Here is a 14,345-nt window from a genome sequence, read left to right on the forward strand (position 1 = left end):
ACTTTGAGAATCTCAAGATTTTCTTTGAGTGGAAGATTAATGAGGTAGGGATGTGAAATACTTACCGCTTCCATTAGCCCCTTTACTGTAGGTGACTTTAGCATCAAAGCATCATACACTTCATCCGCCTCTTTCCTCACATACAGAAGCACTGAAAGAGCAAGAATCAAATTTGGAGCAGGCACAGACAACTGAACAGATGAAATACGTCTTATTAAATAGGAAGCCAAATATTAATCCTGAATCAATGACAATCAACACAAATAATGAAAGCCAGATGTTGTTAAAAAGTAACACCATCTCCTGTAAACACTTATGTAAACTTGCAGGAGGCATATTGGCACACAAAGAAAATTAAACAAATTACATTAAATTTTTGAGGAATCCATGTTTTTTGTGAATTTAAGATTAGTTAATAGTTTTATTGAAATATGGGAAGTCCCAGCTGAAGAGCATTTGAGCTATTGCTTTGTAGATTTTCAGTCCCTGGGCTGAATTGTGGGATCAAACAACTGAAATTATAACCAGTTCTCTCTGCAACCTATTTATAAGATTTGCACCTCTCTAACCTTTAGCCAAAAGGCTAGGGAAAGGAATTCAGAAAAGGCAAGTCTACTTCGTAAATTAACTTTCCCTTAAGCCAATACCCTGAGAAAAAAGTAAGTTAAAAAAAAGTAACATTCTTTGATGTTACCATTTTGGCAGTCTTAAATGTGCACCCTCAAAATGAGATCTAGTCAATTTCACAGAATGAGTTAAAAGTAATTTCAGGCACTATAGGGGAGTTATTCAAAGGCACAAATGGCAGGTAGGCACTTACTTCCCATTGATTTTCACCTGCCCTTTGTGCCTTTGAAAATCTCCTCCTCAGAACCCCGCCAATTTTTGCGGGTTTTCAATCATAGTTTCCTGTCTGATCTAGATGTTTTTTCTCTTCCCTCTTGCTGTGCTAAACACCCACACAGATAAAAGGGAAACCGATTGGCTGGATATTCAGGGGAAACAGTGAAACAGACTCTACACAAAGTGCTGACACAGGTACAAAGTAAACAAACTGAAAATTAGAAAAATGCATTTATTAGTCTAATCTCTTTTACTTATCTGAATCTTAGGTGTTAGGTTAAACTTTTTTAGACAGAAGTGTAAGATATTGATAATTTTGTTTCTAACAGGACAGTTTATTTCAAACAACCAGGTAATTCAATATTAATTAATGTATATTACATGCACATATACATATTTTATCAGATATTTAGAGGTCCATGTAACAAACTGCACCAGCCATTATTTGTACCTACAAATTGGAAATGCAAAAAAGGGAGACTAGTTTTTAACCCTTAGAGTCTGGAGGGTATTTTCCACCAGATTATATTAATTTTACAATAGAATTACCTCAACTCTAAGACAGAGGCAGAAGGGTATTTGCCATAGCAAGCCAGTGCCACTGGCTTTAATTCCCACTGGAAATATGTTTAAGTGTGAACATGGACACATTAGAAGGAATTGCAACTTCTTTGCCCAGGCTTTCAGATGACTGAAATGAGCTCATACTTAGCTGTGAAGATCACTGTCCATTCTCGGCCTTAAAACTGTGGGCTTCAGGGGATCATGATGTTTTTGCTCCTCGTATTTAGCAATGTTAAGGACCCTACTATAGAACCACATAACGTGCACCCAAGGATAGGTACATGCCTTAAAAATCCATGTAATAGTGAAATGTAGGGAGCCTCATCTATCTGATGGTATGTAGTAACACTGTTTGCTTATTCAAGAATGGCCTTTTGGTGACTCAAAACAGTTCCCAGGTAACCTTCAGCTTACATCTGAAAGGGGGGAAATCACTCAATCAAATGCTAACGTTACGGTAGTTAAAGTTAAAAATCTTTGCTGTACTGAGAATGTCAGAGAACATTATGTTGAACGAAAGATCCATTACAGGGATAATGGGGATCCTGAATCACTGCTATGCATACACAGAACACGGAGTTGTAAATATATGGTGTTTTAGTGGCGTGAATGGAATTCTGTCATTGATTCACTCGGTTATGTGATTCAAACATCTCTTATCCCATCTGATTAAGTGTCCACCATACTGTCACTATTTGCATGTCATCTAGCCAATCTCTCTTACAAAGAATAAATCACAGTGTTAGAGACAAGCTACATATAATACTAGACAGTGAGCTGTGTGTAGGGGCAAATCAGAAAAACTGTAACCTCTAAAACTATCTGTCCCCGGCTCTAAATATTCAGTACCTACTGTCTTCCCAGCTCTGGACTGCACTGTGTTACTTAATGCTCTAAGACCAAGAGTTTCAAATATGGTCCCTAAGGGCAGACTCCTAAATTTATACTTAGGTGCCTAAATAAACAGCCCAATTTTCAAAAATGCTGAGCACCCAGCAGCTCCCCTGAACTCAACCAAAGCTGCTCGGATGTTCAGCACTTTTGAAAAATCAGGCCACTAATTTAGCTATCTAAATATGAATTTGAATTATGATGTTATACAAAAATTCTGAAAATATAATGGATATGTTGCATAATCAATTAAAAACTAATGGAGATGACTGGAACTCAGCAAATACTGGGACCTTATGAAAAGAAAGATTCAATTTGCAGGATGCATTTTAAGGGATTCAGCAGGTGATGCATGTTTGTGGGAGCAGGAAGGGAAAGTAGATGGCAGGAGAACATGAGGCAGGCAAAGAAGATCTTGGATGGATGATGTGGTACCCTGTGTGGATCAAAAGGACTGATCATCCACAAAGAGATTAGCAGAGGGCTGTAGAGAATGGGCTAACATGGTGGCAAACCTCCAGTAATGGAGATGCCACATAAGAATTAAAAAAGGAATTTGGAAGCCTAACTTTGGGCACACACTTTGAAACTTTTAGCCTCATGCCTCTCAGCTTTCAAACATACCAAGGTATGATATAAATAACCAAGGTGTGACAAATAAGTGCAATGTGTTGTGTTGTGGGTTATGGATAATTGACAATGGAGAAAGTTGTGATTTATGTAACAAAAAAGAGGGAGAAGTGGTTTACACAAGTAAAGATATGCTTTGCGCTGGTGGATCTGACCCCAGCTTCAAGAAGGGGGTGAATTCCACTGGTATGTATTATCATGAATTTCCATGTCTACACTTGGGGTTTGTACCAGTGCAGCTACATCAGTGCAAATTCTCAGTGTAGACAATACTTTAGGGTGGGTTTTGTGTTCCATGTGAACAGCTCACATGACCCTACAAACCCAAACTATTTTCTAGTAATTTATAGTGATTTTGTTGAGACACATAAGCTAGAAAGACAAGGCACTTTTCTGGGTAGAAAATCTGAGACAGGTTGCAGAAAGTCTGCCAGGACAGGAAGGCAAGCTGGAAGAGGCCTGGCTTGGGACCAGCAAAAAAAAACCCTCTGGGTAGCACGGCATGAAAGAGAGTGAAAATAGGGCAGCTGAAGGCTGCTGGCTTTAATTTGTTCAAATTTTGTCACTATTAAAATGTTTTTTGTTTTGAATTCTTCACCCTGACATAGCTGTGAATCCTGAATAACGTTAAAACAACAAATCACAGAACAAGAACTGAATTACACAGGTGTCTTTGATCTTTACAACAATGGCTCCTATGTGCATGCCTGTGTGATCTTCCTGAACCATATTATAAATTAATCACTCTACTGAAGGAATCAAAGAAAGTATCTCTCTCATGTCAGTTCACCATGCTGTTAGATGGGAATTCTTTGTTAGGCCCAGTGGATAGGAAGAAAAGGGTTTCACACCCAGCCCTGGCAGCTAGCCCCTCTGCTTTGAATGGGTGGTGCCAACACCCCCAAATCTGAACTGACCAAGGCTTTAGTTTGGTCAGATCTGGGTCTTTGCTTGGGGCTTATCTCACATTTTCATTTTGATTTTTAAAAATCTTTCTGCTCATTAATTCTAAGCAGACAACAGTATCCACCTGGTACATATGATACCCTTCACAGATTCATGTACATCACCACCACGGCCAACAAAGAAAAACCACAGATCTAAGCACATGGAGAGACATTCCTGAAAAGGTGAAAGGACACCGATGTGTAGCACAACTCTGTGTTTTGTTGTCTTAATATTGTCAAGGATAGACACACACACACTCACAATCTCAACACATTGGCAGGTTTGACTGATCTGAACTATTCAAACCTCTAGAGTCTTCAGCAATATTTGACTGAAAGTCTCGTGAAAGCAGCTCTCTTATTGGACTAAATCCTTAATCCTTACAAAGTTTTTACTCAGGCTATCTCCCAATAAAGTCAGCAGGAGCTTGGATCTCTGTATCTGACCCAGTGTATTGTGTCCTTTGTATCACAGTCCTAGCCAGAACAAGAAAGTGCCATGACGAATACAAATAAAAAATAAATAGTGAAGGATTTGTCAGGGGAACTTTTTTGAACCTCAAAGTCTGTTTCAAGGGTTGGGAAACGTTCTGGACAGTTTATATTTTATACAATCACATTTGTGTACCCCTTCTCAAGATGGCATGCAAACTAGTACCTATTAATTACACTTAGCATGTTCTAGGACGTCTCCTGGTATAACAGTTGGTGTGGTGACAGTGGGCCTGATTCTCCCGTCACTTACTCTATTTTTATACCATTGTAACTCCACTGATTTTCATTTGAGTAATTTCTGGTTCACCCTAGACTGCATGAGTGAAGAATGCAGCCCAGTGAATTTATTTTCCTGGTAATTAATTATTACCTCTTTTCAGTCCTTCTTCTTTCATTTGTTTCAAAGGCAATGGGCCAAACTCCTCCTCCACAGGCCGGAACATCCTTTTAACCAGGATGCTGCTACTAGAAAATAAGAACACAGCTATTTTGTCATAATACTGTCCTCCCAACAAGAGAGGAGACAACAGTGACAGTTTACATCTCACTTCATAATCAAGCAAAACTCCCACTAGCTTCTCAAGGAATGGTAGAGCAAGAATTGCAAGGATTTAGATCCTGATTCTTCTCTGAACTATCCAAGCCTCTTGAATTGCCCAGAATGACTATGCTAGGTAAATGTTTCCCAATATTAAATACAAATTACAACGGCCAATATCTGTTTAAACATATGAGGAAGGAGCATGAAAAAAGAAAGACCTAGCTGCTGATGTCACTATACAGTCACTCTCCCACCTTCCTCTATTTCAAGGACGCTCTGAAACACCCCTCCCCTTCCACCATGCCAGGGTATGTACCTCACTATCCCCTCATTTCCCTCTCCAGGGATTCTATGCACCACATCCCCCCTTACTCCCATGCCAGGTCTCTGTGTTCTCCTTCATTCCCCCCTTCCCCATACCAGCTTCTCCATTCTCCCCACCTGGGATTCTGTATGCCCCCCATCTCCCCTCCCTCACCCTGCATTTTATTCCTTTTCTTGTGTTTGGGAGATAAATCATCAACATGTGAAACTCTGTTGGGAAGACAGGCAGAGATGAGACTGGGGTATTGTTATGCTGGAAGCTTTTAATGGCTGCCATCCACCAATTTTTTGATCTGTTGAATGTGTTATTGGAAGCACTATATCCAAACAGACAGACAGACAGAGAAAGAGAAATGCCATCAATTTGAATGTAGGATTTTGCTTCTCTTGGCCAATAATACCCTGTAATGTATATGGCTGAGCCTTGCTCAATAGTATTCCAAACTCCTGTTCTTTACACTTGTTTAAAAGGCAACACCATGCTCATTTGTAAAGAAAACAGAAAAGAAGGAGGAACATGAAGTTAATGCAGAGAATTCATAACTTGTAAAATGGAAAGGGGTTGTGATTGCAGTCTGCAACCTTTAAACTTCTGACTGTGATCTCCCCATATTTAAACAGGCTCAAACAGTCAGTACCTGGTTGGGAGACCACCAGAGAAGCCAAAGGGGCTGCAGGAAGCGATTGTGGCGGTTCCGTAGGGGGCATTCTTCCTCTACGTTCACACTGAGCTAATGCCTCTGCATGCTGCTAGGGGGCACTATGATAGAGGAGCTACAATCTTCAGGGTAAGTCAAAATTGAGAGTGGGCCACTTGGTACCATGAAAAATTCCGTTTTGTTTGCAAGAGTAGGGGAGCTGGCCCCAACATGCGGACCTAACTAGATCCAGCTGACTTAAAACCCTTCTGCGTTTGTAGTGGACATGGATCCACTTCTTCCCCTACACAGCTGTGTCACATGTTGCTCTGCACTGTTAAGCAGCTTCTGTGTTCCACCCAAGAGCTTCCTGCTTTTCAATGGGGCTATAAGCAATTGCTACATGGAAAAATTTTAAAGTGGTTTGGGGTTCCTTAAGGTGTAAGGTACTAATATAAATGTAAAGTTATTATTTTATGTTATGATCCAATACATTGTATTGACTGTGTGTTGACGCTTCCTGCTTAATGCACTATTTTATTATGGACTGTAAAAATAAACAGATATAAAAAGAAGCCAGCCCACGTGGAGGAAAACAGTAGTCAAAATAAAAAAAACTTTGCCTTCTCAACTCCGCAAGTTATGAACAGAGAACAGGAAGGAAAAAAAGGTTCACGTTTATTTGACTCTGTGGTTGTGTGCCTGATTCGCAAGGGTTTGGACTACTGGCTGCAAAACTTTATTGCAAAGCAATAAATATCTTACCCTTCTCTCTCATCATCTATGTTATAGCAAACCTGTAGGGGTGGAAAAGGAACAAGTTTATTGCTACAGCATGGATATCTGCTGTATGGAAGAGCTCAAAAAAGGAGAGGAGACACAGTATGAATTTTGCATCTGTTAATTCCCCCCCCCCCTTGTATAAAACAATTGTCTATGGTTTTAATTGTGACCTGAAGAAAATGTGGATTAGAACAACTACTATTGTGTATGCCACAATGGAGGTACCTCAATGCATTTTGACAAGAATCTTCTCCAGTCCGGTTTACATCATTCTTTCAATCATTAGAAAAGTATAACAATCCTGAAAATCAGATTACTACTTGCCTAAATAACCCCAATGTGATTTACAACACAGCTATCACAAGCTTTATATATAAAATAGATGTCAAGGAAGCTAATTAAAATATAAAAACTGATAAAAAAATCAAAGGCACTAATGGATATGCAAATAGTATTAGTATATGTGGTACACATCTGTTTCTAGCATGATGCACCTATACACAGGGCCAGATATTCAGCTCCTGTAAATTAGCACAGCTTGAATTCAGTGGCACCATTTTAAACCAGCCAGGGTCCTGGACAGTCTGTAGCAGAGATACAAATCATGCTCAGTATTTTCATAGCATTCTCCATGTTTCAGGTGCTGTATAAAACACTAGATCAATCATAGTCCTCACAACCCCCCTGCAAAGCAGATAAGTAAGTAGATAGGTAAGAATGTTTACTGGTAGGTAAGAATGCTCGCTTTTTCTACTAACATTGAAAACTAGGAACTAAAGCACAGAACTAAAAACCGCTGTTCTAGTCTCGGTTCTGCCACAGACTTCCTGACTGAGCTTGGACATGTCTCCTATGGTCTGAATGTGCAAGGTGCTGATTGCACTCAACTCCGACTGAAACTTTCAGTGGGAGATGAGGGCACTTGCCATCTTGCAGGAGTGGATTTTTAACCCCCTGTGGCTGTACCATAGGGCGGATTATACTGACCCTACCTCAGAGAAGTGTGGGGAGGCTAAATCCATTAATATCTGTAAAGTAGTATAAGATCATCAGATGAAAGGTGTTATATAACTCCAAAATATTGTTCTAATAAAACATTTTGGAACCAAGAAATAGGAGGTTTTGTAAAATACAAAACACAAAAAATAGCTAAGGATAAAAACATTAGGATGCCCAGAAAACCCTAGTATACAGCAGTATCAAATAGGGATAAATATTATCTATGAGCATGCAGTCAGAAAGAATATGATATATTCCATTTTAATTTGGAAAATTATTTACATTCCATGTAGTAAGGAATAATTCTATTTACATTTTGACGCAAATACACTTTCACATTTGAAAGTCACAAGAATAGGAGGTACCCAGTGCTGACATATAAGTGGGAGTCTTTCCATTCCTGGTGAATAATTTTAGTGGCAGCTGTGATCATGATGCCTAAGGTCTATGTGCGTTTCATAATCTCTTCTGCAATGCTGGCTGCTTTAAAAATTAATGATAAACTCATACTCAATGTCACTTTAGTCTTCGTTTCTTTTACATTTCTAGTGAGATGTGCACATACCTAGACACAGATTTGGCAGTCCCTATTACTAAGCTTTCACTCCATCCACTAAGCAGTACACAGTTAAAATATTCATGTTTAGGAATATGCTATGTTTAGGAAAAAGGATGAGCTAGAATTCAGGTTTGCAGCTCTCCCAAGGAGCTAAAGGAGTGGCTCTAACATCTCAAGCCAGCAAAGACTCTGTGGTATTTAATTCACAGGTCTTTAAAGAAGGTAAATCATGCTTGTGAACAATAGAAGTAATGATTGTGAGCATTACCCTTGATCTCCAGAGTTTCATTATCTCTACCTATATGTGTGCAAGACTCTTCTAAGTAAATACAGATATGAAGGTGACAGGCATCATATATAATGACATTAGGGGAGTTTGTTCCTTGTGACTACTTTTAAAGACAGCAAAAACCTGACAGACTGACATGAAGTTAACGTTTGATCATATTGGTCATTGTTTTAAATCATCCTGGGAGTGGTTGTCTCTTCTACCACAAGGGGGCACATTATCTCTTAAAGTCTCTCACAATATGTGTTAACTACTTATGTTGAACAATCTGTTTCACCTTGGATTTAGCTGGGACACTTGAGTACCTTTCCTAGACCCGAAGAAGAGCTCTGTGTAAGCTCAAAAGCTTGTCTCTTTCACCAGAAGAAGTTGGTCCAATAAAAGATATTACCCACCTAGTCTCTCTAAAGTCAATCAGCACAGACAAGAAACAATTATTTCTCTCAGTCCCATGCCAACTTCCTATTCTGAAGTTCCTATTCGCTCCCTTCAAAAAATCTAGAAATATTAAATTAACTCCTTCCTTCCCCTGTAGAACTATGAACAATGTTTCCCCTCTCTTCTGAGGTCTCCCTGGTGTACCTGTACCACAGGGCTACTCAAGAGCAACATTAAATTAAAATAAAAACAAAACCAAAAAACCCTGTCACCAAACCCCTGCTTTGAGTCTATGAAGTATGTCTTACAGCATATGTAGCTGGATAACTATCAGACACCTGTACTTCTCATTGCTGTTTCCTACCTGTCCTGTCCTTTGTAGGTTTCCAAAGTGAATATCTGGTATGAAGAGAACTGGCTGGGAATCCAGGTCAGTCATTGTTTTGAAGTAGGTGATGTCACTCTTTTTTTGCAGAGGGAGAGCAGACAATTTCCCTTCGGCTGCTAATAAGGATCACAAAGCAGTGTTATTATGATAAAAGGCATAATGAGCATGACTTAGAGCTATCTGGACTGGCCTTTCCTTACTCACAGTTATTGCATGAGGCTTGTGATGGTTGGCCTTTCCCTTTCTTCCTGTTCTGCTTCCTCTCTTCATCACGGATTTTCCTTTCTGCTCCCTGAGACCAAAAATACAGATATTACCCGACAGGGATCAGCTAATAAAACTACTGCACGTGATGCACAGACACCGTGGTCATGGGTGCGTTAGAAAGGCTTAAACAGAAAAAGAGAGAATCAAGTTAATGTGAAATAAACCCAGGCAAGTGAAAACTCAATACAATGGCCAACTCGGCATCATTTCACAGAGCCTAGATGCTTCATTCCATTATGCACTAAACTGAGAACCCTGCAGGACTGGCATTCCTTTAAACCTTGTCTACAGTGAGCTTTCCCTTAGGATCCCCTAGATTTGCATTAGTACAGCAGCTCTACTGCTGCTAGCTTTGTAAAGCGCTTTAAGAAGGACTGATGAAAAGTGCTATATAAGAGTTAGGTATTATTATTATTAGCAATGGTGGGGAAAACGAATCTAGTCCCTATAGGAGTGTACAGGCCACAGCCTTCAAGCACGTAAACAGATATGATTAGACTTTTAAAGACATGGAGAAGTACACACAGACTTTGAAGATGCATAGTGTTGACCTAATAGGTCCTAACAGCTCCTTTGCAGTCAATGGGCTGTTATATAAATACATTCCTAAGGAGTTTATAAAATAAACCTTGTTATTGACATAACAAGCAGCAAAATCTCCTTTGAAGCTATTCAGATTGATTGTATAAATAGAAGTACAGACAGATTGTTAAGCAAAGTAAAAATCCATATGCTCTAAGACAGTTGTCATTCGATATTAAATACCCCAGTTTTTTCACAGTAAAAATAGAAGTTTCTCTTTTTTATTTTAATCAAAGTGGGAGATGTTCACTTGGAGCCAGTAAAATTCACATGTACTTATTCAGAATTAAATGCATCAGCCTACAAAAGAAAGTAAGAGAGAATGAAATGATTCTGGAGGCTGAGAAACATAAAATCATAGAAGATTAGGGTTGGAAGAGACCTCAGGAGGTCATCTAGTCCAACCCCCTGCTCAAAGCAGGACCAAACCCAACTAAATCATCCCAGCCAGGGCTTTGTCAAGCCAGGCCTTAAAAATTTCTAAGGATGGAGATTCCACCACCACTCTAGGTAACCCATTCCAGTGCGTCACCATCCTCCTAGTGAAATATTTTTTCCTAATATCCAACCTAGACCTTCCCCACTGCAATTTGAGACCATTGCATCTTGTTCTGTCATCTGCCACCACTGAGAACAGCCAAGCTCCATCCTCTTTGTAACCCCTCTTCAGGTAGTTGAAGGCTGCTATCAAATCCCCCCTCACTCTTCTCTTCTGCAGACTAAATAAGCCCAGTTTCCTCAGCCTCTCCTCATAAATCATGTGCCCCAGCCCCCTAATCATTTTTGTTGGCCTCCACTGGACTCTCTCCAATTTGTCCACATCTTTTCTGTAGTGGGGGCCTCAAAACTGGATGCAATACTCCACATGTGGCCTCACCAGGGCAGAATAGAGGGGAATGATCACTTCCCTCAGTCTGCTGGCAATGCTCCTACTAATGCAGCCCAATATGCCATTAACCTTCTTAGAACCCTGGACATGATCCATGAATGGCACTTCTGATGACTGCAATGGGACCAAGAGCCAACCCAGAAAGTGAAAATGGAAAATGTTCATTTTGAGAAGAAAAAAAATCAAGTTATTTATCCCTGAAAATTAACATTTATCATGGAACCTCTGACCCAGATTTAAGTCCTGATCCAGCTCCAATTGACAACAACAAAGCTCTCCTTGACTTGGACGGAGCTACCCATTACCTTTACAAACATGCCAATAGGTGATATTGTATTAAAAAGACTTCTGTCTCTTTAATGAGAAAGGGGCGTGTACTTTGTGCATCAATGCAGTTTTTCTCATTAAAGGAGAAAAAGGTATTTTTCTGTGAGTGTCGTCTCTGCTACTGCTATCAAGTGCCATACACAAGCCCCATGCTCTGAGCTAGTTCAAAGCAATTCCAATGGATTCAATAAGAGTTCCTCTGTGTTTACAGTTGTAACTAAGAGCAGAGGAGAAGTTGGCATTTAGCTTACTTGCTCTGGAAGGTAATTGATTCAATATTGCAACCTCTTTTTATGCTGTCATTAACAGCACAAAGCTGCACAAGTACAACGGGTGCATTAACGAACTGAAATACAGTCTCCATGCTGCTGCTGAAAAGCTTCATAGCTCTTACCATGTCTGTCTGTTGACCCGCTTTCTTTAACAGCACCACTTTCCTTTAAAAATTGGCCATGTAAGCACACTGAAAATGAGTGGTAGCAGAGAGCACAGCAATTCGCCTATATAGACTCAAAATGGCCCCTATGTTTTCCACTCAGTTGACTGTTGAAATAGATTTTTCCATACTCACTGCAAGTGGAAGACCTATGGAGGAGCCATAGAGTGCTCACTGGCACTCAAATGGCTCCTTCCTCACAGTTCCACTGGTACTATTAGTGAATGGACAAATGGTTAAACAAAGATGGGAAAATGTTCAAAATATAAAGTAGGGGGCTAAAACAAATGTATAGCTCAGTTCCACCGTAATGTTACAATCCGACTGAAAATGGCACAGCAGATTCTGATCTCAGATATAACAGGTATAAATCCAGAGTAACCAGTGATTTCATTGGAATCTGGCCGTGCACCTTCAAATTCTGTCCTTACTACATCAGCAGGCTAAAACTCAACACTGGCTCTTTTAAATCAGCATGTAAACATTTTCTCAATATACTTTGTCCCCTTGTCAAATTTGAACCAATTATTTGTAAAAGAGGTGGTTTTCCCCCCATTGTCCTAATTGATATTTCTCACACTACAAGCAACATACATTGTAGTGCTTTCCTTTAATATTTTCTGAAAGGTCAGAGCCTGGGAAGGCTTTGCCTTTTAAGCCAAATGTTACTGGTGTCAAGATAAGACATCCAAACTTTCAAGGACGGAGACAGTTTCCGAAAAGGCCTCTCTTCTATATAGCTTGCATTGATTTGGTGCCATTCATCTAGATGGTGCCAAATGTGCTTTACAAATACATTGACTTCATTAGAAGTTCAGGGCACTCAACACTTCGCAGTAAGGTTTGAGCCAACATTCACAAAAAGAAATTGCAAGATTCCCATTGATTTCAGTGAGCATTGGATAGGGCCTAGGAACTTAGCACCTTGCAGGATTGAGCCAACTAGAGTAACTTTGCCTACCACTGAAATGAATCAGCTATTTAACAGCACATCATTGGGTACAATTCTCCATTGCTTTGCACCTTGCATTGTCACTTACATGCATGCAAAATGAATGTAAAAACTAACTACTATTCTGATTTGTTAGCATTCTGCACTCGCTTAGCAGAAGTGGCATTGATGAAACAAAGTGCAAAGCAGTGGTGAATCAGACCTGTTCCGCTTGTCTTTGCTTTAGATGCTGAGACAATGAGCCAGGCTGGAGTTTTAGCAGAGCATACAGTTCCTGATGGTGGATTTCTGTGGCTGAATCTTCTAATATTGATATGTGATAAACCAGACCTTTAATATTAACTGAATGCTTCCCTGTAGTGGAAACAGTCCTCAGCACAGAAATGTTGGGCTAAAAACCAGGCTATAGCCAGACAAATCATATAAATGAATGTGCATCCCTTACTAGATTTATTTTCTCCCTCTACTGCTAGCTGGATGAACAGTCATAATTCCAAAAAGCAACAACATAGGCTGAATTATTTCCACCATGGCTCCCTCCCTTCTTTGGAAAAATGGTCCTGAAGCATAACGTCTGTTCCAAAACTCCTCCATTTGGTGGAAGTTTGGATCCATATGTGATTTTGGAGCTTTTGGCCCATATACCTTTATTTCTTAGTAACATTAATGCTGTTGGCCTTTTTCTCTGAATGGATTCACCCAGACAAGCACAGTAACATAGTTTTGTATGGCAGCAACATGCTCATTACTTCTTCTGTTATTTATTGATAGGGCCCTACCAAATTTGTGGCTTGAAAAATGTGTCATGGATCGTAAAATCTGGTTTCCTGCCATGAAATCTGGCTTTTACCCTATACTATACAGATTTCATGCGGGAGACCAGCGTTTCTCAAACTGGGGGCCCCGACCCGAAGGGGAATGGTTGGTTATTTTAGGGGGTTGCGGTATTGCCACCCTTCCTTCTGCGCTGCCTTCAGAGCTAGGCATCCAGAGAGTGGTGGCTGTTTGCCAAGCCCCCAGCTGTGAAGGAAGCACCCCACCAGCAGCAGCGCAGAAGTGAGGGTGGCAAGACCATCCCAGGCCACCCTGACTTCTGTGCGGCTGCTGGCAGCGGCTCTGCCTTCAGAGCTGGGCTCCCGGCCAGCAGCCGCCGCCCTCCAGCTGCCCAGCTCTGGCGGCAGCACCGCCGCCAGCAGCAGCGTAGATGTAAGTGCCGCAGGACCGAAATACCCCCTACAATAACCTTGCAAACCCCCCACCCACCCACCCACCCACACAACTCCTTTTTGGGTCAGGACCCCGACAATTACAGCACCGTGAAATTTCAGATTTAAACAGCTGAACTCATGAAATTTATTATTTTAAAAATCCTCCGACTGTAAAATTTAACAAAATGGACCGTGACTTGGTAGGCCCCTAGTTATTAATAATACAGGCAAATCCCTGTATGTGAATTTCAGATTATCTGAAATGTATGTCTGTCCCCCAAAATCTGAAATTCATAAAAGGTTCTATTCTGCAAGGTGCTGAGCACTCTGCCCCAATCCAGCAAAGTAATTAAAATTGTAACCTACTGGGCAATACTCCCATGTTCAAAGTTAAGCATGTGGCTAAGTGCTTTGC

The 14,345-nt window shown here is 40.4% G+C and overlaps 1 protein-coding gene across 4 annotated transcripts in view; it reads right to left on the bottom strand.

Annotated features, from left to right (window-relative positions):
* GRHL2 (grainyhead like transcription factor 2) overlaps positions 1-14,345 on the bottom strand; it is a 103,144-nt gene that overhangs the window by 11,317 nt on the left and 77,482 nt on the right. For 2 of the 4 annotated variants that reach the window (XM_073330419.1, XM_073330422.1), the window contains exons 10-14: positions 9,474-9,561; positions 9,246-9,385; positions 6,639-6,670; positions 4,741-4,835; positions 66-151 (exon numbers count right to left, since the gene is read on the bottom strand). In XM_073330419.1, coding sequence (XP_073186520.1) covers positions 66-151; positions 4,741-4,835; positions 6,639-6,670; positions 9,246-9,385; positions 9,474-9,561 — 441 coding nt within the window. The remainder of the gene's footprint in view (positions 1-65; positions 152-4,740; positions 4,836-6,638; positions 6,671-9,245; positions 9,386-9,473; positions 9,562-14,345) is intronic. The other 2 variants (XM_073330421.1, XM_073330420.1) reach the window with 2 other exon arrangements.

This window comes from Lepidochelys kempii, chromosome 2 (assembly GCF_965140285.1).
Source record: "Lepidochelys kempii isolate rLepKem1 chromosome 2, rLepKem1.hap1, whole genome shotgun sequence".
Classification (NCBI taxonomy): domain Eukaryota; kingdom Metazoa; phylum Chordata; order Testudines; family Cheloniidae; genus Lepidochelys; species Lepidochelys kempii.